The sequence below is a fragment of the Zootoca vivipara genome, chromosome 5 (genome assembly GCF_963506605.1).
Source record: "Zootoca vivipara chromosome 5, rZooViv1.1, whole genome shotgun sequence".
Taxonomy (NCBI): Eukaryota; Metazoa; Chordata; class Lepidosauria; order Squamata; family Lacertidae; genus Zootoca; species Zootoca vivipara.
This window is the reverse complement of record NC_083280.1, coordinates 4764494-4787804: the sequence shown is the minus strand read 5'-3', so window position 1 is coordinate 4787804 and position 23311 is coordinate 4764494. Positions and strand designations below refer to the sequence as shown.

The 23311-nt window shown below is 44.7% G+C and overlaps 1 protein-coding gene across 7 annotated transcripts in view; it reads right to left on the bottom strand.

Annotated features, from left to right (window-relative positions):
- Positions 1–2527: 2527 nt before the first annotated feature.
- Positions 2528–23311, bottom strand: part of LRCH3 (leucine rich repeats and calponin homology domain containing 3) — an 83123-nt gene continuing 62339 nt past the window's right edge. For 2 of the 7 annotated variants that reach the window (XM_060274291.1, XM_060274285.1), the window contains 7 exons: positions 21884–21964; positions 19428–19476; positions 18258–18380; positions 17686–17804; positions 16332–16469; positions 14979–15056; positions 8793–11026 (listed from right to left, as the gene is read on the bottom strand). In XM_060274291.1, the coding sequence (XP_060130274.1) occupies positions 10826–11026; positions 14979–15056; positions 16332–16469; positions 17686–17804; positions 18258–18380; positions 19428–19476; positions 21884–21964 (789 nt within the window). In that variant the 3' untranslated portion in view covers positions 8793–10825. Of the gene's footprint in view, positions 5098–8791; positions 11027–14978; positions 15057–16331; positions 16470–17685; positions 17805–18257; positions 18381–19427; positions 19477–21883; positions 21965–23311 lie in introns of those variants that run through there. The other 5 variants (XM_060274286.1, XM_060274290.1, XM_060274287.1 and 2 more) reach the window with 4 other exon arrangements.

Sequence of the window (23311 nt, the reverse complement as noted above, 5' to 3'; positions counted from 1 at the left end):
GATCCTACAGGAACTTGATGAACCCTTGGGAGCAGCAACACATTTGATGTTGTGATGTTGAACAAGCAAAGGAACGAGGCTGCTCAACCTCCCTCTCCCAGGAGAGAAGCAATCCAGGGCACGTAAGAGATTGGAGAAACCCACTGAAGAATAAATGCTTCTGTTCACAAACACAGGTTTTAAAGCTTCAGCCTTTATTTCAAATCACCCAGGTTTGAAGTTTATAATATCATGTGCGCTAGAAATTGACTGGTAGCATACAGGCAATTTAAAATAAAGTACATGATATTATGATGCTTATATAGTCTTTGAAAACTATGGAATGTATTTACAGACATACAAATACAGGAAAGAACTTCTTTAAAAAATCCTTTAGCTATACTACTAATTACACGTTTACAGTCTGGAGAAACAACAAGAGTGAAGTCTTTATCCTCTGGGCTTTCTGCCAAGTGTCAGCCTAGAGGAGAATGAATATGTGAGAGCTGGCGTGCATTGAAAATGGAGGTTTTCAAATCTTCTGCAAAACATTTTTTGTTTTTGTTTTTTAAAAAACCCACCCAAATTTACAGGATATCCCTCCCACTGCCCCAAACACAAAATTAAAAGAACCATTCCAAGACATAATAGCACCGGTCATTACTGAACAGTCATGGAAAGATTCCTTTAAATATTTTGTGGCAGAGATTTGTCAGGAAAAGCCCCTGCACAAGCCCTCACAGAGGAGAGTTTGCAAGAAGCTGTTCTCTTGGGCACATTTAATGAACTGTGCCAGAAGTCAGTACATTTGCTTTTCCTGCGAGTCTGCCCTCTCAGATTAACCAGCAACGAAAAAGAAGACAGATGCTCTCCATCCACCCAGTGAGACTGCAATCCATCCGTAGGACAGGCAGAGGCTATTGGGCCTGATGTAGCAAGAGGCTACTCAGAGCAACAAGGTGAGTTTGCCTTCCATGGAGCAAATTAATTTTGACCCCCATCTTAATGTCACTCAATGTGATGGGAATCTGAAAGCTGGACAGTGTGTGTTGGTGCCCATTGGGACTGGCAGGGTGGGAGGCAGAGAGACCAACTGTAGGTGGGGACAGATACAATGAAATGCCCAGCCAACCCTTAGTGGATACAAGAAAGGAGGTGGGAGGTGGCTGGGGGGGCACACTGAGGTTGGTGGGGCAGTGCCCCCCTTACCCTAACACAGGGTTTCCCAAACTTGGGTCTCCAGCCATTTTTGGGCTTTAAGTCCCATCATCCCTAGCTAGTAGGGCCAGTGGTTGGGGATGATGAGAGTTGTAGTCCAAAAGCAGCTGGAGACCCACGTTTGGGAAACCCTGTGCGAAGGGACGAGCCTCCACTGGATGAAGGATGGACTCCATAGCCAGTGTTCACGGGACAAGCAGGAGAGATCTAGATTGCCCACTGATTGTTCACTGGGTCCTTTCAGACAACCAGCTTCATGTGGGATAAAATGATTGTGCACGCAACATCTATAGTTCCCCAAATATCAAAAATTGGGGGGGGGGGTTGTATAAAGCTTTCAAGCTTACTTTGCACTGTTGGAGGAAAGAGACAGGTAACAAAAACAGAATGATTTATAGGAACCCAACAGCAAACACCATCCCTGGAATGGGGGATCTCTTGCACTGATATTCCCCAGAAGAGGACAGCCATCTATTGTTGCTTCAACACACAAAATAGAATTCTATACATTTCTTTTCTTTTCTTTAAAAAAAAACTTTCCCCACTGAATACAAGGAAAAAATTGCACATAAATATAACAAAACACAAAAATTCCCAAGCCATTTAAAACTAGCAACAGAAAACTCAAGTGGTTTTTCTTTTTGGTATAATACATAAAACATGCCATCGGCTGAAAGGACCTGGATTTCCTTCATGCTGTTAATGTCCATTCATGGAACTCTTGCCATCATGAGATTATAATAAAGTGAAGAGACAAAATGACGCAACACAAAACAGAGCACTTGTGTTTGTTTTTTTTAAAAAAGCATGTCATATGTTTTAGCCCTGGTCATAGGTGGTGATTTGCGTGGAAGGCAATACCACTGTATTGTGCTTCATTATTTCCTGGCAGTTATACCCCTGGGCATTACTGACTGCCCAGGCAGAAGAGCCCCCAGTTCTACCAGCAGATCCACTGCAGCCCTGCACAAGGGAACCTGCATGTCTTTGGTAGGATGCAGTCCTTTCTGGGTCCTCTCGCAAAGCATGCGAAGAATTTCTGGCCCTTAAGGGCTTCGGCCAACCACTTGCATGTGTCCTGCCGGAATGGACTGGGAGCTTCAGCCGCACTACCAAACATTGCTGCTTTTCTCCTGCAGTTAAAGATGACCTACACAGCCGGCTGCAGGAAATACCGTTTCTCAACCCACCGTGATATACAGACTGAGCTGCCTAGGTAAAGGATTGACCTTGACATGGTAGAAGATGTTTTTACAGTATATGGTGATGAACTTCCTAATTTTTGGTAACAGGGCTGAAGCCTCCAAACTGTTATATGTTTTTTTTAAAAAAAAGGTGTGGGAGTGAAAGACTAACCTTCATGAAATCTCTCCTCTCTTACCCACCTCGCTATGCTAAGTTTGCTTCCCTCCACTTTGAGACGGTCCTGCTTGCCTAAATAACAGAAAACCCAGAGATGTGTACGAAACAAGTGGCTGAGTACTGGTGAAGCATCCGAATCAGCGGCCTGCGAGGTGGCAAACGGAAATGCAAAGGAAACCGGGAGAGGGCTTTCAATGCTGCTATTGCATCTGATGTGGTTCCTCAAGAATTGCTTCTGGCCGGCAACACCACACCCACAAAACATGGCACACCCAGCATCAGCAAAGAGGCAGGCAGTCCTGTGGCCCATCCAGCACCTGCAGGCCTTGAGGCCATCCAAGCTAGAAGAAAACTGTTGCTTCAACCATATGCTACTGTTTTGCTAAAAAATATTCTTCATGTGCTTCAGAGGAGAGTTGGGAGCCAAGGGTCATGAAGCAAAAAGGAACTAAGAGCCGAGCAAGGCAAAATTAACCAGGAAGGGCGTCAAAATAGAAATGAAGTGATTGCAGAGGGAGTGTGAGAATGGCAAAAAGGACGATGCCCACCTAAAGCAACAGGAATAGCATAAATGACATTTGTGCTTTGTTTCAACACAGCGCAACTGAGACACTTGGGGAGAGGAAAATGCACGTCAAAAGCAAAAACACAGCCAGCCTGAGGTTCTTTTCCAGATTCCTCAAAATCCATTGTCTACACATCTCAGCTGAACTATTCTATCACCTCCTCCTGCCATCTGTCATTACATTCAGTGTTTTCTGCTTTATTTTGTGAACCTCACATACAGGCCAGGAGGGCCTCTCTTCCCCAGGAATCACTACGGAGAGCAGTGCCTTGCGAGGGCGCCACAAGAGAACATATTGCATGGAGGCAGCCAAAGATTTTGCTGCCCCCAAGTACCCCCCCAATCCTCTGTGATACTGTAAGGGGCTATGGGGTGTGGCTCTGAAGCCAGCACACAGGCTTGTTCCCCGCTGCCCAAATATTGCTCACCTAAGTGATGACATGGTTTGCTTCCAGCCACATTCTGATTACCCAGCTCCCTCCCTATGGTCCTTCTCAGTCACAGAATCAGCATATGCTTCAGTACATGACCACCAATTCCCACAGCTGGCTCCACCTGGAAATCTGTTAGCATCAGGGGGAGGAGGGGAGAATGTAAGTGTCTGAAAGGCATTCCAGTTGGAGAAACAAGACATGAACCTCAAATTGCACATGATAAGGCAACATCTGCGGCAGGAGTGAAGCTGCAGGAACTGCATGACTGCCAGTCTGCACTTCTCAGTTCATTTTTACGGTGCTTGCTGGGCAGATCCCGTCTTCAGAAACTGCTAACATGGTTTTCATCTGCCCCCGCACACTTTCCAAAGCTACAGGTTTTGAACACAGGAGAGAAGCAATGAATAAAGGGGAAGGGCAGATGGCAGAATAATGCAGAAAAGGAAATGCTGGATTAACTCATCTTCATGAAAAGAATTACCTTTAAAACTGTTCTTTCAAATCCACCAAAGAGCACTTTTTTTCTCTTTCTGCAACAGAGCCACTGGCCTCTGTTTACTTTAATAATCCACTCTCCTACCCAGTTAACAGATCTTTTGAAAAGCACAGGTCAAGGGCCCTGCTATTTACCTCCAAACAGCAGTTTCTTTGTAGGATGATTTGACAATGAAAGTTAAAAGTCGTACCAGGAACTGCTCTTTCAGGAAACCGTGAGTTATCAAGTTAGAGTAGATTGATGCTACCATTAATTTCTTGCACTGTGCTGGGAACACAGAATGCCAGAGGAAGAACCTGTGTGAAAAAGTATTCCTATACATACGTCCGATGGGAGTGACGTTGAAGCTAGAAATAACTCTTAGATGTGCGCTTCCAAAGTCCTGGCTGAGGAGTATGTGTGTGTTCAGGTGGGTCTAATCCACAAGAAATGCTCTGTGTGCTGAAACGAATGAGAGCATTGCAAAAAAACCAAAATATATTTCCTATCTGAATACGATATACTAGCCACCCCGCAGTTTTTTTAAACATATGGTGTTTTTCCCCCGGGAGGGGGGTAGTTTCAAAGGCTCCCACCCGCTGCCCCAATTTAACTGTGGTCTTATTTAGAAATGAAGCAGAGAGGAGGTGAAATCTGCCCCTGGTTCCCTCCCACATGAGCAGGCAAAACTCACTTTACAAAGAATTTTTTTTCTCTTTAAGTTCAATGGAAACTTTTGTGACCTCCAAAAAAAGTGGAGAAATGAAGCAAAAATTATTCCCTTCAGGAATCCCGGATACAGATTTCCTCCTTCGAACGCAAGGTTGCCTGTGTCTGGACACGCTGCCCCAGCAGTCAAGTCCGGGCATTCTTCGGCTTGGCCAAGGAAAAAGCAACAAGGTCTCGGGGGGTCACTACACAGCAGCCAACTGATTCTGATTCTGCTGCTGGTGCTGCTGGTGCTGCTGTTTTGGGGGGGCCCGTTCCAGAAGTGCCTGTACAGTCTCTGCCACTCGCGTCAACCCTCTCTCTTCTAATATGTGCAGAGGCAAACATAATCGCTCCTACATGGGAAAACACAAAAAAGACATAAAGGAAAAAAAAGGGATGAAAACTAAAACAACGCAAAAAAAGGGAAACCAAATTAAAGCAAACAAACGTGTGTGTGTGTGTACGTGTGCCAAAAATGGAATGTTATAAAATGAGAGGGTGGTGAAGCTCAGCAGTGGATCTCATGCTCTGCATGCAAAGAAGTCCCACGTCCAGCCCATTGCATTTCTACTTCTAAAGGGGCCTCTTCTCTGCTGCTCAGCCTAGGCAAGAGCCGGCATAACATGGACCAATGCTCTGAATTAGAACCTAGGCGGCGACATATGTTCAAGCCTCTCAGCTGTGGCAGCAATTAAGAAGCTGGCTCTCAGTATGCCTTTTTTGGGGAGAACTGTGGGATTTTATTAGAATCTTAACTTTCATTTGGGGACCTTCGACGTTACGACTGAGAAACCCAACGGTCCCAAGCACTAAAGGTTGAAAAATGCAACCACTGTGGTTTCTAATGCACACAATTTCTAAGCCAGTATGACAGTATTTGTCCACCCCACCTCCCCCCGGCAATCAAATGGCTGGTTCTTTTTTAAAGCTGAAGGCGAATACACTGGGCAGCAATACTATCCTGGCAGAAATGCAATATGTCGTTTGGTACTTTATGAACATGGAAGTGACGTGCAAATGTGGCATGTGACATGCATGCCAGCCAAGGCCCTTCTTTTCGGGATGCATTCCTAAGGAAACACATCTCTGAGCTGCCCACCGCTGGATCGGACAAACAGCTGCATGTGTGACACAGTGAACAACAAGCCAGCCAGACTCCAGGACAGGAACTTTATTTAATCAACATATTAAAAAAGAAAGCAACCCACAATCAACGCCCCCCCGTCCCCCACAAACAAGACACACACATATATAAAAGGAGAATTATAAAGGTGAACATGAAGGGAAAGAGGAAGTACTTTTTTCTGAAGTTGGATGGTATTAGACATACACTTTATATGCAAAAACCTCGTACAAAGGGTACAAGCCAGAGAAACACTTTTTCGTTTGCATAATATGTGAATGAGGAGAGATGGCGTGAATTTGGAAAAATAACCCTTTCTCACACACTAGTTAATACCTGTTTAAAGATGATGGCTAAACAAGCAGAGAGACTGGAGGGGAGTCAATACAAGAGTCTGGAATGCTTTTCTTTGTGCATTTTTCCAGCATGGCAACATCTCCCCACTCCCTTCAATCAATTCACAACTAAGAAAGCCAGTTTCATTGAGCAGCCCATTTACTGTATTTTCACAGGCACTCATTTCTTTTAAAATATTCCTAAAACTACCCCCAGTAGAAAGAAGCTTTTAAAAAATATACGAACTACAGTGTCCCAACACGCATTTATCCAAGTAACTGAGGTGCTCTGTTTCCTTGACTAATTCAGGGTCGACTCTTGTACCCCCTTGCTTGACTGTGAAACTGCTATTTCACTCACTCACTCACTCACACACACACACACCCAGAAGAGCAAGGACATTAGTCTGTAGCAGCAGAAAGTGCATGAACACCTTAGAGACTAACATTTACTGAGGTATCAGCTTTTCAAGGACACAACCTGCTTTATAACTGTCAGGTGTAAAACTCAAACCACTCTTGAGTATCGTATCCCCCAGCCTGACACGAGGCGTCAGCCTCGGAGTTGAGGTGAGTTTCTAAGCAGACGCCGCCCAGTCTAGGAAGGGGCAAAAGGAAGGCATTGTGGGGGGGGGGGAAGTGGGCACCCAGGGCACTCTTAAAGGCGGCAGTGGAAGAGGCTTGATGGCTGTGCCACATAGGAGGTGACTGACAGCAGAATTTGCGGGGAGGGACCCCAAGCGCTCGTGACATTTAGAGCCTCTAGCTCTGTGATTATTGCACAAAACGTAAGAGCTCATTGTGGGAAAATGCTGTGAATCAGCCGGCTAAAGCTGAAACACCAGCATCCTGGCTGATCGACGGTCAAGGGCACCATTTTAAAAAGTATAGGAGTACCACCATTCCTCTAAAAAAGGAGATATGGTGCTCTACTGCAGCCTTCACCAAGCTGCCGCCCTCCAGCTGTGCTGGCTGGGACTGATGCGAGTTGTAATCCAAAACATCCGGAGGGCACCAGGTTGGCAAAGGCTGCATGGTGGCTTGAATGCAAAACTATTCTGCATGGGCTGGCCCGCCCATGAAAATCCTGACAACCCCTTTGGAATAGCAGGGATTTTCTCAGTGATCAGGAGGTTTGCAAAAACTGGATGCAAGCAAACACTGCACATGTTGCAACTCTTGCAGGAGCAAAGAATACATCTGCTTGAGAAACTTGTCTTTTTGTGTGTTTTTTTTTAAAAAAAGGTTGTTAGCCCTTATGGCTGTGAAGATATGCTTGATATACATTTTGGGAAATGACCGCTGGAAATCTCTGAGGGTGGCTGAGTAAGATTTCAGTCAGCAAGACATCAGTGCCATGTACAAATCACTGCCTTTCCCCATGGCTGGCAAAACCAGAATAAATTATGCAAGCCTCTTCAACCCACACAATTTTATGTAGGTTGCAGAATTCTGGGTTGCAGAATTTTAATTCTTTTCATCGCGGAAGAGAGAAGTCACCTAATGAACCCTGTCAGCTGAAGCCTGAGTCATGGGGCTTCCTCTCCTCCTCATTCCCCCCATCCGCCCCCTAAAATTGGCTTAAGGGGGGGGGCAGGAGAACCCCAGAACACTGTGGAGGAGGGGAGGAGGCATAGTTCCATCTGACAAGCTGATAGGCTTGCACAGGTGGAACATTTGTAACAGAACGACACTGAATCCCACACAGATCCCCGCTTTGGCACCTGCACTTTTAGTGGTCTGTCAGCACACCTGGTGTGACTATGGTGGCCTCCTCCACGTACACAAGGAGATGCAGAAAGCTTGGGATGTCTGGCAAGCAGAGCAGGCGAACCAGGCACTCAGCCCCAACGCTTCCTGAATCCAGCAAAATGCCACCATAAACATGGAGTAAAGGGGATCAGAAAAAAGGTATAAAAAACCCCCACCAGACCTAATTTGGGTTAGCCTAAAGTGAGGCAGAGGCCAGATATAGACACACCTGTAATAATGGATCAAACATTTTGAGACAAGGAGGATGAGCGCAAAACTAATATTCATTCAAAGTGGAGAAAGGTCTGTTGATAACACTGTCTTCTAGAATTCACAAAGGCAGGAGTTCTGATTGCTAGGAGCCTTCCCATTTAGGAATCAACAGCCATAAAGCACTCTGGCCAGTCATTAATTGACAGAAGAGGCCAATTCAAAAACTATTCAAACACATGCAACAAGGTTAGAGCATGATGTGTTTGTTCATGAGCCTAACTGCATGTGTTCAACTTTCATATTCTTATTTTCACATATGGGGAGCAACTTGCTGCTCTGACACTCATTCTAGGCATAAGATGTCCCCCTCCTTTGTATTTGGTTACAGCAGTACTTAAATGTGCACATTCTTAAAAACATAACTGAATTTGGTTACAGGTAGGTAGCCGTGTTGGTCTGGATCGAAGTAAAATAAAAAAATTCCTTCAGTAGCACCTTAAAGACCAACTAAGTTTTTATTTTGGTATGAGCTTTCGTGTGCATGCACACTTCTTCAGATACCACTGGTATCTGAAGAAGTGTGCATGCACACGAAAGCTCATACCAAAATAAAAACTTAGTTGGTCTTTAAGGTGCTACTGAAGGAATTTTTTTATATAACTGAATTTGTTCTTGCTTTGTGGAGCTTTTGGCTCCCAGCCAACCAGAGCAGGACAAATCCTAAGACGTGTGAACTGATGACTGCCAGGCTGAGGCAATTCCAATGGTACACCTCCCCAAGGCAGAAGGGCAAACGCTTGTGCTTTGAGATCCACTTTAAGAGCAAAGGTTTCCCTGAGAAAGGCAGGAGCAGAGTGCATGGATAGGCAAGAAAGGCTGAAGCATCGACCTGGCTGGTACCTGAGCTACACAAAACAAGCAGAGTCAAGAAGCCATTCTGTAAGGCTGGCTGAAGGTGGTGGAACAAAGCCTTGGTGCTCTATCCAAGGGGAGAGGGAGCTGCTGAATTAGGGGGTGGGGGCAGGCAACTGTCTGGCAAAATCTTAGAAGCCAGATGGCAGATTGAGCCGGGCTTCCAGTGGCTAGAGTTTCAGTGGGTTAACTTACTTTCTCCATCCCTGGGTTTATTACCCCACTAGACCCCTTTCAAGGCTGAGCACCAGCAGAAATATTTGGACCCCAGCTTCACCAATCCATAACAAGGACAAATGCCACCAGCCCCATACAGGAACTGTCCAGCTTGCTGAACACTGTTAAACATTGTTCTGAGCATTTCTATAAACATGAAAGCACCTAATTAATCAATAACAGTGTGAACGGTATTTTAGATAAGGCGCTGCTCCTTAAAAGTGCTGTCACTATTTATTGGAAAGCTACAGCACTGGTATTAAAGCTGAGGATTTCAACAACTTCCTCGTGTGCATTTGCTAGAAAGACAATTGCCTCTCACTCTTAAAGAAGTGTGCTCCTCCGCTCTAGAGACGTTGCCTAAAATTCTTCGTGACAGCAGAGATCAAGTGAGAAATCCTAACGGTGAAATAAACAAGTGAATACATTTGTGACATTGGCACACGCGTGTGCAAATATGAACGTGAGCCCAGAAGGAGGCGAGGAAACGCAAGGCAAAAGGTTGCGTTTTCCCAGCGCTACACATCACCAGTAGCTGAAGACAAGACTAACAGCTGCTGCAGACAGGATTAAGGTAGCAGACTTGCTGGTACAGATATTTGTTCACACCAGCGGTCTGCTCAGACTGAGCAATGTAACGGCAAAGGAGAACTTGTGTAAGCATTCTAAACAAAATAGAGATCGCTAGAAAAAAATGCTGTGGATTTTCTGGTCTAAGAAGATGAGAAGCCATTTTTCATGAGGTCCTCCTGCATCGTAGACCATCAGTGCAAACTGCTATTTGGGTGGATAACGCCACTTGTAATAAAACCTGCATTGGCTGTAAAAACCTGCGCTCTCCACATTCTACTGTGCAACACAGCCTGCTCAGCAAATCTAGCGGTGCCCCAAAGACAGGAAGGAATATTGCCCATCAGCACAGCTTGAAAATAAGGCCTCTGAAGCTTAGGCTTGAGGTTTCTGAGGAATCCTGAACAATTGCCACTTTTTGTTTTAAAAAACAATGGTGATATTCCTAGCACTTGGAGAAAAAGGTGAAGATGTATTTCATTGTTTGTTTAATCCTTAAGACACCAAAGGAGGTCTAGATGGTAAAATCTTACGGTGAGGGAGTGTCTCCCTTCAACACTGTATCCCGGTTTTTCAAGTGTTCTGTGAGTTCCAAGAATCAAATGTCCATCACTGTCTCTACCAACCCTCCCTCCCTCCCAAAGGAAGTGGGTGAACTTCCTGTTCTACAAAAATATCCACCGTTGTGCAATTAAAATAGATTTCTACAAAGTGTAACCTCCCCCCTTCTGTTTTGCATAAAGTATTCCAGCCACATAATATAAGGGAGCTTTCACTTATCTAACAGCAAATTCTGCCTGACTAGGTCATTATCAGCAAGAGAGTTTTTCACATCACACAGAGCAGATTGCTGGTGGATCAGGAACAACGTACACATACAAAATTCTCGACCGAAACACAGACCGTTTACCAACCGCTTGGAAGAGCTGGAGTTAAGTCCATGGCACCCTTGAGCTTTAGCTAGAGGAAAAAGACCCAGCGATAGAACACACAGAGCATTAGCATCAGAGCGCAGTAAAATGCAGCAAAGCCACAGAGCTGGGTGGAAAGGGAGACAAGATTCGTTTCTTCTGAATCTGCCCCCAGAGAAAGAAGAGATTCTACTGTCCTTTTAATGCTGAGGTTTAGCTGGAGAATGTCAGAAGGGGAACAGAGTTTGTCCTGTCCAAAGTGTGAGCAGGAAGGGAAAACAGACAGAAAAAAATTAGCGTCAGTCATCAGTCATGCAAGAATCCATGAAGTAGACAAGAAAGCCCAGGGCCATCCATTTTTCACAAAGGGTCCTTCAGTGTTCTTACCTCTATTCTTATATTGCTGTGCAATTGGAAGAAAACAGCCATAAAACATACTGGCACAATCAGGCCTTCATTTTTCAGGAAGGGGTGTTATTTAAACTGGGAGCATGGTGCATGGAAAACACCCCCAAAGTGCATCCATTTTTGGTTGGGAGTGCAAAGTTGGTCTCTGAGTGTAGGATCCTGCATAGGTAAACCAGTGTATACCATCATGCAACACGTTTCATTTTCATTTTTTTTAAAAAAAGCTTGACATTTTTGGACTTGTCACTTTTCTCCCAGCAGAGGTGGTGGATGGTTGTGAGGGTGCAAAGCACATCAACCCCCAAATCTGTTTCTGTCACAATCTGTGCCCACTAAATCACTTTGCTAAACATGGGCATGCTGGCATGGCAGAAGGGGAATGTGGCTCTATGCAAGATGCTACCTTTAGAGAGCAGCTTTAAAAAGGGAGCTCACCTGCCCTCTCAAAAGGTAAGTACAGTATTTCTACATAGGACCATGCAAACACGTTTCTCTTTATCACTGCTACAACACAAACCCAACGGGAGGCACCACATGCCTGCGCCGGGTCCAACACAGTGTGTGTGTGTGTGTGTGTGTGTGTGTGTGTGTGTGTGTGTGGTACTTGGTGCATCCTGACATGTTCCCCAACAGTGAAGAGTATGCACCAGATCCTGTTTTGCATAGAGCTCTACATGTGCTTCAGAGTCCCCATAAACTATGAGCAGCAGCAATTTTTATTTTAAAAGGATAAAGGATCCCCATTTCTCTAGGTGTAGGATGTGAGTTATGTCAAATTTGCACAGATTGTGGGTGGGATTCACCTCATGAGCCCTGTCACAGGAAACTGTGCACCAGCACTTCCACTTGTGCAACAAGGCATTTCCGCCCTGAAATTGGCTCTGGGTGGTCAGGGAATAAACCCCAGAACAGCATGTGGAGAGAGGGGAAGGCGATGCGATATTGTTCTCCTTACCAAGGTGGAATGCTTGTGCTGATGGAAAGATTGGAAAGGTGCAGTGCTGAATCCCACCCTATGTGTATGTCCTGGTTATAAGAACTGCACTTAATTAAGCTTCCTCAAAATTGTTGGGTGTTATATTCTCAAAACAGCCAGACTTCAGCATGAGCATCCTTTGTTATGCTGAGTTGGGCAAAGTGCTGGAGAGGTCACTGGTGTCAACCCACAAACTCACAGACCCCAGAGCAATGGCATAAGTGGCTGGTCTCTAACTCCTGGGTGTCTCCCACCCATCTCCCCAACCCCTGTCCTCACTCCTACTCAATGGTCTTGGGTCCATCAAGCATGACTCTTGCTCTTCCTTGTGATGGCCAGCACCAACAATGCCTTCAGGTCACCCACTGAGCCCCAGCAACACCCTTGGCTTGAAGCTACATGACACTTTCGGCTTCAACCTGGTCTACACAACCTTCTGCTTCTGCCTGGTCTGCACCAAAGGCGAACAGAAGCAGGTTTCCCCAAGAACTTGAATGAAAAGGCAAGCAAAGAAAATGGCTTCTAACCTCATCAGCTCAGCCACCACCACGACTCATCTTGAATTGTTAGATTGCAGAGAGTGCTGTTGGGTGAGCTGCTGAGCTCTTTCACTTGGCCTTTTGTTAACTCCAAGGGGCAGCTAACTCCAAGAGCTATTTACTGTGAAGATCAGAATGAAGGCATTTCAGCTGGCAAAACGGGATATGGAAAAGATGCACAGAAGGCGGCAGCAGAAGACAGCTCGTTTATTCCTGCTATGTTCCAAATTCAAAACACATGGGACTGGCAAACTGCAACCTGAGAGTTGCTTGCAGATCCTGGCTAGTTCAAGCACAGCTCCTGCTTCCACTCTTCCTTGTCCTATCCACAGGGAATGGTCAGATGATGGCTAGCGTTACATGGTGGATGCAAGAGGGGCAACAACAGGAAGGAGGAGAAAGAGTGCAAGCAAGCCACGTGGGGGAAAAGGAAGGCTGGGGCTAGTAGTATGCATCTGGGCCTCTCTGAAGATAGCAGGTAACACATGGGGTGGGGGGATTTGAGAGGAGATTTTGGTGGGAGGTTTGTGCAGTAGGCTTTAAGTCCTTGACTGGTGGTGGATTTTATATGCCACTTATGGAGTGTGAGACTTTGGTATCTCGATTATACACCTGCCAAATGCTGGTTATTCAAAACACAGACAAGTAATAACCCGACACAGTCAATACTGCTCTTCACGGTAAAGATCTAGGGATCTCTTGGCAAAGCAGCTGCTTGTAGCAATTATGACTCGGCCATCATCATGAGGTGGAGAGGGGACCATTGCCACCAGAAACAGTATTACAGAACTTAAAGACTTCATGTTTCACATGCATTATAATGAAACCAAACGACTGAAAAGTACCCATGCTAAAAACCTGCAGCACACACAGTCAAGCCTCGTTTTTGCACCAACTGGGCTGCTCTCTGAAGGATGATGAGCAGAATCCAGAAGCAAAAGGAGCTGACAATTGGACTAGGATGTGCTGAATGTCTGCAGTGCTGCCCTGAAAGAGTCTCTGCCTAAAGTCAGCGCCTGCAGCAATTGGGAAGATGAAGTGTCAAGTCCAAAAATGGTTATCGCAGCGTCCGAATTAGGATGTCAACTGCTGAATATAGGAATTTATTATTGGATACCCACCATCAGAGACCAGCTCAAATGTCACAGGATCTAGCTGCAAACATATCACTTTAAATAAGTGAAATATAGTCAGCTAGTCCTTTCACTTTTTCCTCAAATACCATACATCATACAGTCATACCTTGGTTTGCGACCACCTCCGTTTGCGACCAATCGGTTTGCGACCGCCATGGACCCGGAAATGTTTACATCTGGGTTCCACGGCGCACGGATGCGCAGAAGCGATCTGCACAGAAGCGCTCTGTCGGCGCTTCGCACACATGCAGAAGAGCCGCTCGGTTTACGATGACCTCGGGGAGCGACCCCGGAACGAATTGCGGTCGCAAACCGAGGTATGACTGTAGTAGGGCAATCTTGGGACTACGGTTTTCATTGGACTGACCCCAAAGTTTCTCTCCAGACCAACCCCCCCCCCAAAAAAAACTACAAGTGCAGACCAATTATGCCTGTAGTAGCATCAAGTATGATATTCTGGACCACTCCTGGGCTCTCTGGCATACCTACATCCAACTCCTTGGGCAAGTATATCTGAGGGCGTGGGAATGTTTCAGAACACAGAGCCTCATTTGAATAACCATTGGTACAAATCTTTCATACAGCTGAATTTTCATCCTGAATACAGTCTCCGAGAACAAGTGCCAGAAGGAATAAAATAGGTACACTAATGAGATTGGTGACAAGATTTCTCAGACTTGTAAGATAGAATTATATTTATTGTGCCCAATGTTCTAGTTGCCTCTGCCTTCCTTCTTCATAAACAGAAGTCAACAGCAGAACTCAACCTGATTTCTAGCGCAACACCTCACATCTTATTCAATGCACTGAGCAAGACTGGGCAAGTTCTGATAAGGCACTTAGATGAACTGGAATAAACAGGAGTATGATTTCACTTCCTGATTTGCTACATTTTCATTAACACACTTTCCGTTGAGCCTATTCTGAATGCAAGTCTTCATATAGGCATTACTAAAGGACAAGGGGTGCTTATTACTGGAGTGGCTTGATTGGCTGCGATATGGTAGGTTACATCTCTAGGCATTTATTTCCACTGTGGCCCCCAACCCCGTGCAGGAACTGGTGCTATGAAATGTCGGGCTCTCAATAATATAAAATGAGTACATGCAGTGCAAAATAAAGACAGAAGGTTTTCTCTTTTACCTGAGGCACGCCAATCTTTCGGCAAGCTTCCAGGAAATTTTCCACATTCCGTCTACACTTGGCCATGGTTAATTTAGGCTGCAGAAGAAAGGAGGACCATGTCATTCATAACTCAGCAGTGCCTTACAGATAAACCAGAATGCTCAAAGATACTTTTGTGCTAGGAGTCAATAGTGTGGGTGGGACCCTAGAAATTTCACTTAGGAAGAAAAATAGTACAAATGACAGCATGGGTCTTCCCACACATACTTCTCTGCCAGCTGTCCCTTAACCAGGCAGAGTGCCTTCTTGGTAGTGGTGCCATAGCTGCCAAGTTTCCCCTTTTCTCATGAGGAAGCCTATTCAGCATAATGGAATTTCCCTTAAAAAAAAGGGATAACTTGGCAGCTATGAGTGGTGCCTGCCCTGTGGAACACCCTCCCATCAGATGTCAAGGAAATAAGCAACCATCTTACTTTTAGAAGACATCTGAAGGCAGCCTTGTTTAGGGAAGTTTTTAATGTTTGCTGTTTTATTGTATTTTTAATATTTTGTTGGAAACCCAGCCATATGGGCGGGTTATAAATATTATTATTCTTGTTCACTGAGGTCCAAACTCCTCTCTTACTCTCACCCCACTATCCTGGTCAGCCAGAAATTCCAAGATAAAGCAACTGCCTATAAAGCCAGACAAATTAGTTAAGGTCTGGATTTGTATGGAATATTTGCATGCCAAATGCAGCTGACACAAGATTCAGGGGCTCTTGCAATGCAAAACTGCAGTGTTTGCCACAGTAATCATAAGTGTTTGCAGCTCTTGTTGGATATTATTGACACAGAGATCAACAGTTGTATGTAGCAACATTAAAGAGGAATTTGAAGAAATTAGTATCTCTGTAGACTGAGATCTTTGGGGCTGGGATGGGGCTTGTTTCCTTATCAGAAGTCAGGCTGACCTCAGCGAGGTGCAGGGTCTTCCCTGCAGCAGACAACTTCTCTCCAGAATATGCTGGGAATTTTGTGCAGTGAATTTCCTTCTGGCTCTTATGTATTTGTAGGTGTTATTGATTTGTTTTTGTTTTATTTTGTATTCTTATTTTGCATTTTTCTATTGTGAACCACCCTGGGGATCTTCAGATGAAGGGTGGTATACAAAGTTAATTAAAAAATTAAAAAATTAATAATAATAATTTTATCACCACTGCTCTGTTGTTCTGCTTTTGTCATTTTATACTATTGCCTGTCTTGCTTATCTTTACCAGTCATCTGCTGTTTCATTGCTTGAGGGCCTTTCAAGCCAGAAGACAGAATCAAATTTGAAAAACAGGTATGGATTCTATCAAGCAGCCACAGCGCTGTTAACAGGATACTTACAACAGCTGGTGATGGGACGTGAATACTAGGAACAGAACGAGGCCGCACATGATTGGCTAAATGGCAGAGCACCACGCCATCAGTCAGCGCTGCTCCAAGGTCGCTGGGCAAAGACACTTTCAACCGTGATTCAATTTTCTGAAAAAAGAAGGGAAAGAGGAGAGAAACTTTCAAGTTCATTGCCGCCGCCACAATACCGTGTTTCTCATATTATAAGACACGTCTTATATTTATTTTTCCCTCAAAAAAAACCCACTATGGCTTATTTTCAAGGGATGTCTTATTTTTTTCCTCCTCCTCCTCCTGCCGCGGCTGGCATTGCTGCTGCGCCTATCACTATGTCTTATTTTCGGGGTATGGCTTATATTCCTTGAATGCTTAAAAATCCTGCTATGGCTTATTTTATGGGTATGTCTTAAAATATAAGAAACAGGGTATATGCTACCCAGAGACAAACTGGAAATAGGTCGCAAGAAATATGTAAAGTACATCCTACAGACATCGTTAGATAAGGATATGGCTGTGTTCAGATTACTGTATCTCAGCAAAATAACTAGCAAATCTCATGCTCTGCAAGCAGCCGCTTTGCTCCTTACTCTGCATGAGCGAGGAAACTATAGTTTCCAGTTACATTAGAACTGGGAAACTGTGGTTAACAGCTTTGGAACAAGCCAGGATAAGTAGCCTTAGTTTGAAGTTGGTTTCATGTCCTGGCTTCCTCCCAAGTTAGGGAAAACAGTTTCCCAGTTCTAATGTAACAGACAACCATAGTTAACTGAAGACTCCCTGGCTTTCCGCATAAAGGGAGAAGCAAAACCGCTGCATACAGCAGTCCCACAGCTCATTCACACCTGAGCTTATTAAGCCAAGATGCAATTGTCCGAATGCAGCAACATCCTGTACTCCCAAATGTCCCCCCCCCTACAATTAAACTAAGTTATCAGGGAACCTGATTTGCAAGAAATCAGAAAGAAGTGTGCTGAGAAACTGGGAGTGGTTCTGCAGGAGTAGACATTTATAAATCCTTCTCACATTACTTTTTAGTCATGAGACTAATTTGCAAGAACACTCTTGTGTACAAACGCCACAACACAGGATGCAGCCCACAGGTCAGTAATGAAATGCAGCAGATCTGCCAAATAAACAAGTTGTGACATGCAAGATTTTTTAAAATCCAGAATGCCACGGACATCTCTAGCATTCCTTAAGGATTCCATGCTGCCTAGAACTCATGGGGGTTAAAGTCCAACAATATCTGGTGTTCATTTGGTTGGCTACCCCTGGAATAGATTTGGCTTGAACTTATTTGGCAAGCCTGTTTTTCCAACGCAAAGGAGAAAACTTTGCTACATACTTTCCGCAGTTGCTCTATCAGCTCAACCTCTTCTTCCTGCAGCTTTGAACTGTGGTTTTCACTATGGTCTTCAGTGCTATTAGCAGGTGTCAATGCAGAAGGAGACAGTGATGCAGTGGCTAGAAAAGACAAGAAAATAATAAAGGACGATACGCAGTGTGTGGGAACCATCCTTCAGCCACATAAGCCCCACCGACCCCTCCACTTTGCATTCCGAAGAGGGAAAGCCCAATCATAGGTTAATTGCTTCATCCGCTGCTTGTTAGAGCATGCCTAGTTAATAAAGCAACTGCTTTGCGCAACACAACTTGGCTCCAATGTAGGGGAAAGGCCACTGGTCAGTGGTAGAGCATATGCTCTAAACAGAAAAGCTCCTAAGTTCAATCTCTGGCACCTGCAGGCAGGGAATGATTTTGGGGCTGAAACCCAGGAGAGCTGCTACCAGTCAGGGTAGGCAATACTGAGCTAGATGGACCAATGGTCTGACTTTGATTAAGTCAGCTTCCTACGTTCCAAGGGGCTAACGGAGACCACCAAGCCACACCCTCACAGGTCCAATTTGTGTAGCCTACCTTTGCTCACTTCATCCCTGGCAACATTTCGAAAAAGGAAGCTCTCAGGACGCTGGGGAGGATTTCTGTAGGAAGGAGGAGCAGCAGCAACAGCTGGACCAGGATATGGAGCAGACAGGTGAACTGAATGTGGACATGCAAAAACATGCTGTGAGCTCAGCAGAACAATAATTGGAAGGACACATTTTTAAACTGACACGGTTATCGCTGAGTGTTACAAAGATGTGAGGGGAAGACCAGCCCATTCTAGATGTCTATGAACATTCCTCAGAATCCTCTGGAAAAAAGTCTTCTCTATTTTATTAGTTTCACAACCTGAGGAATGTCCAAAAGAGCCTCAGTCCAGAAAAACAAACCCAATGCAATGAAGCTCCCAGCCCTACCAATGGGACTGAAGCTCAGGCTACACTAGTCCTGCATTTATGAACCCATACAAAATGGGTTTTTCTCCCAGTACAGCTGCAGCATAATAGCCTGTTCATCTCCAGTTGTGGTCATATTTTGGTCTGGCCCAACATCACAGGCAAGATTTATCAGTGGGAGAAAGGCTCGTATGTCATTACTTAACCATGACAATTGATTATGGAGTTTTCTGAACCTAGCTTCATTTGGAGACAAACTTTTTTATTGCCTTAGAGACTTTACTTGTGTGGAAGTGAGCTGTATCTCTCTGCTGCGCCAAAGAATTGAGAGAGAGCTAGTATAGCATGGTAGTAAAACAAATGAGCTATGAATCAGGAAGGTACAGGGTCAAGTTTTCCTTCTGCCATGAACTCACTAGGTGGCTGTAGGTAAGGCATTGCTATCTCAGCACTCACTGGCCCCCCAATCTGGGAAAGGAGAAGAACGGTGCTGGCCAATCCTACAAATCAAGGGTCATTACAATGTGTGTGAAGTCCTCTGAACACTCAAAAGTATGACAATTATTACACCTATAAAACTACCTGGTGGAAAGGATTGCTTAAGGCACTTCTGTACTGGTCCACCTTGAAGTCCAAGTGCAACATCCACAACTGGCTTGCAGTGTTGGCACAACCTTTGGTTGTGGTGCTACACTGGTACACAGGTTATGGCCAAGACCCCTGTCAGCTTAGCTTGCACGCTGATAACCTTTTCAGCATCTCAGTGATGCATCTGCCCCCCCCCCCCTGCTTTCTCCCCCAAGTTTACCTGTTTGAGCTGTGGGCGAATTTGGCGAGATGGTGGATCTGTCATCACTCTGTGGATAAAGGAGAAAGATGAAGAAGCAGAACGCAGCAGAAATAAGCTTTATTCAAACAGAATACACATCTAGGATATTCTAGGTGTAGGAAGATTGAGCATAAGGTGATGTGGGAAAACAGGCAATTGGGGGGGGGATTTACATGCCATAAAAAGGATCTCTTAGAAAATTAGCATAACACTTCTTTGACTGCAATAATGAAGAATAGTACAGCCAGGATTAAATGTATTTGGGACAAGAGCCACAAAAAAAGAAGGCTGCCACTAAACTAGCCAATTTGGGGGGGAGGAGATAAAACTGATTATATGTACAGAACAGATCTTTAATCAAAGGCAAATTAGTACGAAGTGAATATTCAACTGCATAAGTATATCCAGTTCTTAGACATATTTTGCCATTTCTGGGAGGGTTCTTTATTATCACTGATTACAGTTTCCAACATGTATGTACAAGATAATCAGACTAATCAAGCGAAGTGAACTTGGTTAAGGAATGCAAGCACAAAAGGGTGACTTTTCAGTTCCCGTTAAGGAGACACCAGAACTTCATTTTATACAACAAGGAAGCACCACGTAGCAAGTGTACCGGCCCATCTACCAAGATTCCTCTATTCCTCTTTGTTCTGCTATTGGAGGGAGGCACAGTGGGCTCCAAACTCAGGACCAGGTTTTAGAAGAGTTGCATGGGTGGAAAAGAGTGACTCACAATCCCCATCTCATGTGAAGTGTCACCAAGGAGAAGTAGGTTGCAGAGCACAGCCCCCACAAGCCTATTTGAGAGCCTCACTCTGGTACCTGAAGGATGTCAGCCATTGATTCTGCTTGTGCTCCACCACCCAGGCTCTCACCAAGAGGAGAAACCATAAGAATTTGACAACAGCAGTCCAGAGGAAGTCAAATGATATCCCTGACTTCTCCAATGGCTTCTAGGTCAGGCCTGCTTGTTTGAGTGAACGGAACAGAGGCTGCCTTCACCTATGTCTCTGCCCTTTCTCCAGCTTGACAGATAACCAGATCTTCCATCTATAATAATAGAGTATGTTCGTTTTTATTTATTTTTACTTTTGTCAGAAATGATTCTAATAAAATATTAAGCAAGCACAGGACCTGATCATTTTCACAATGAAAAATAATAATGGCCTCTGCAAAAAGAAGTCTGCAAAGCACCAAAAACATCAGATGAAAAGTGACAGACTGTGACGGGTGAGCATATGCAGTTTATTTTAGTGGCCAGAAAGTACAGCCTTTATCTGCTGCTCAAGATTCTGCAAACAATAAAAGTTTTACAGGCTAATTATCAGCTTGTACTGCAGACAGGTTAGACATCATGTCAGAATAAATCTGCTTTTCTTTGACAACTCATTTACTTGGCAATCCTATTCTGGCTCATTCATATGGCAAACCAGAAAATTGCACCAGGAGTGGTTCTTGGTGGTACAGATGGCATTTAATATGCAGAAACCAAAATTCTGTGGTGTTTGCAATGACTTAGGGCAACCAAAATGATTCAGGGGCTGGAGCATCTTCCTTATGAGGAAAAGCTAAAACATGTGTGGGTTTTTTTAGTTAAGAGGGGGGAAAGACAAATAAGGGGAAGTATGATGGAAGGTTGCATGCAATTATGGAGAAAGTGGAAAGAGCTGCTCCCCCCCCCCTTTCTCCCTCTTTCAGAATACTTGAACTCAAGAGTCACCCAGTGATGGGTAGCAGATTTGGGACAGACTGGAGAAAGAGTGTTCTCACACAACAGAGAGTTATCACATGGAATTTGCTGCTGCCAGATGTGATGATGGCCCCCTATATAGACAGCCTTGAAATGTGACTAAACACATTCATGGAGGAGGGTCAGTGATAGCGAAATGGACCCTTCATATTTCTGAACTGCTGAGGGAAGAACAACAGCAGAGGTCTTTCTTCTGTGTCCTCTTGCTTTGGGCCTCACGGAAGAAACTGGCTGCCAACTGTTGGGGAAGTTCAGTCGGTAGAGCATGAGACTTTTAATATCAGGGCGGTGGGTTCAAGCCCCACCTTGGGTGGAAAATTCCTGCATTGAAGGGGGTTGGACTACATGACCCGTGTGGTCCCTTCCAGCTTTGCGATTCTATGATTAGATGGTCCTTCTCCGTCTGATCCAGCAAGGCTGCTCTTACATTTTTAGTTTATTGTATTTTGCGAGACCTCCCCCAGCTTAACTCCTCCAGACATGGCGCACATGGACCACCAACTCTCTGCAGCAAGGGTGGTTCTTGGCTCCATTAGATGGACATGAAAACTCTCCCTCGGGCTCTGCTTTAAATCAGCTCATGACAGGACAGGCCAAGAGTAGGGATCAACTCTGCCCTCAGTAGCAGGTAAGCAGGAAACGTAAATCCAGCCAAGACAGTCACACACTGCATGCTCTTCACCTGGTTGAGTGTCCCCGGCCTCCTTTTAATGGTGTTGGTATTACTGTCAATCTCAAACACTAAGATAGGCTCAAAACCATTCTGTCAGGGAGGGCAGAGAAGAGAGAAGGGGGAGAAGGGAGGAAGACAGAAAATCACCTGAAGAAGGCAGAAGGTGCAAAGCAGAAGAATCCAACAGACTACCCTTGACAACAGTCTCAGAACAGCCTATCAACATATGGAGCTGCCTTAATCAGAGTGAGGCCGCTGATCCATCTAAGTCCATCAATGGCTGTCCTTACTGGCAACAGCCCTCCAAGGTCCCAAGCGGAGGTCTCTTTCAGGCCTGCTAACTACGAACCCTCTAAATAGAGAGAATCAAGGACTGAACATGGAACCAGCTTGCAAGGCATGTGCTGTACCACTGAGCGACGGCCTCTTCTCTTTACCTGAACCAAGACTTGCTTTTGTAACGCTACAGTCTTTCTTGAAGCAATTCCTGTTCAATTTCCCCACCAAGTCTGTTCTTAAGTGGAATAAACAACTGGCAAACTATGCACTCTCTTAGCCGCGCTCACTGTACAGTTCAAGGTGGCAGCCCTGCCAATGCCAAGGTTGTGATTATCACTGCACTGCAGTGGTTGGAAAAATTCCCTCCTATTATCAGCATCCATATTACATGTTGTGGTGATGTTACCACCTTTGGGGGATGCAGGGAACATTGGCAAAGGGCAGCCCCCATACAGTGAACTCTCCTGGGCTTAGCCACTGACTTATTTCCCCCTTGCTAGCTCTTACCGAGCAAGCAGTGTTTATGGGGATTGCTTGAAGATTTGGTCCTCAAGGCTCAATTAGTAAACTCTTGGGAATGTAACAAACTAGGAACAACAGCATCATGTAAAATAACTCATTATAGTAAAAAAAAAAAATATTAAAAATTGCTGTCCACGAGAGTAAAGGATACCAGAAATTATGCACAACAAAAACCAACCACACTTGTTTGTATTCCAAGACCACCCAGGGCTGCATTGGGTTGTATCTGACACTTGCATGCAAAATTAGAATTACCTCATGCCAAAGAGTTTGAAGTATAAGATGAAAGAGGACAAGCAGACGTAGGGACCAGAAGTGCAGAGAAACACAAGAGAAAGGTAACAGATAATAATAATAATAATAATAATAATAATAATAATAATAATAATAAATATTTATACCCTGCCCAGCCACTCTGCTTACTGCAGAAGAAACAGCCATGTGAGAAGGCACACGGTGGTTGGTTGCTACGGTGAGCTTTAAAAGCAACTGGTGCTCTGCTGATCCCAGAAGCTGGTCCAGTAATAAGTGTCACTGTACAGATTTTATATCCTTAGTGAATTTTCCAAACATGATGGGTGAGGATTCTTTAGGAAAAACCTCTTTCTCCAAATCCACGAAAGCCTTCCTTTTCTG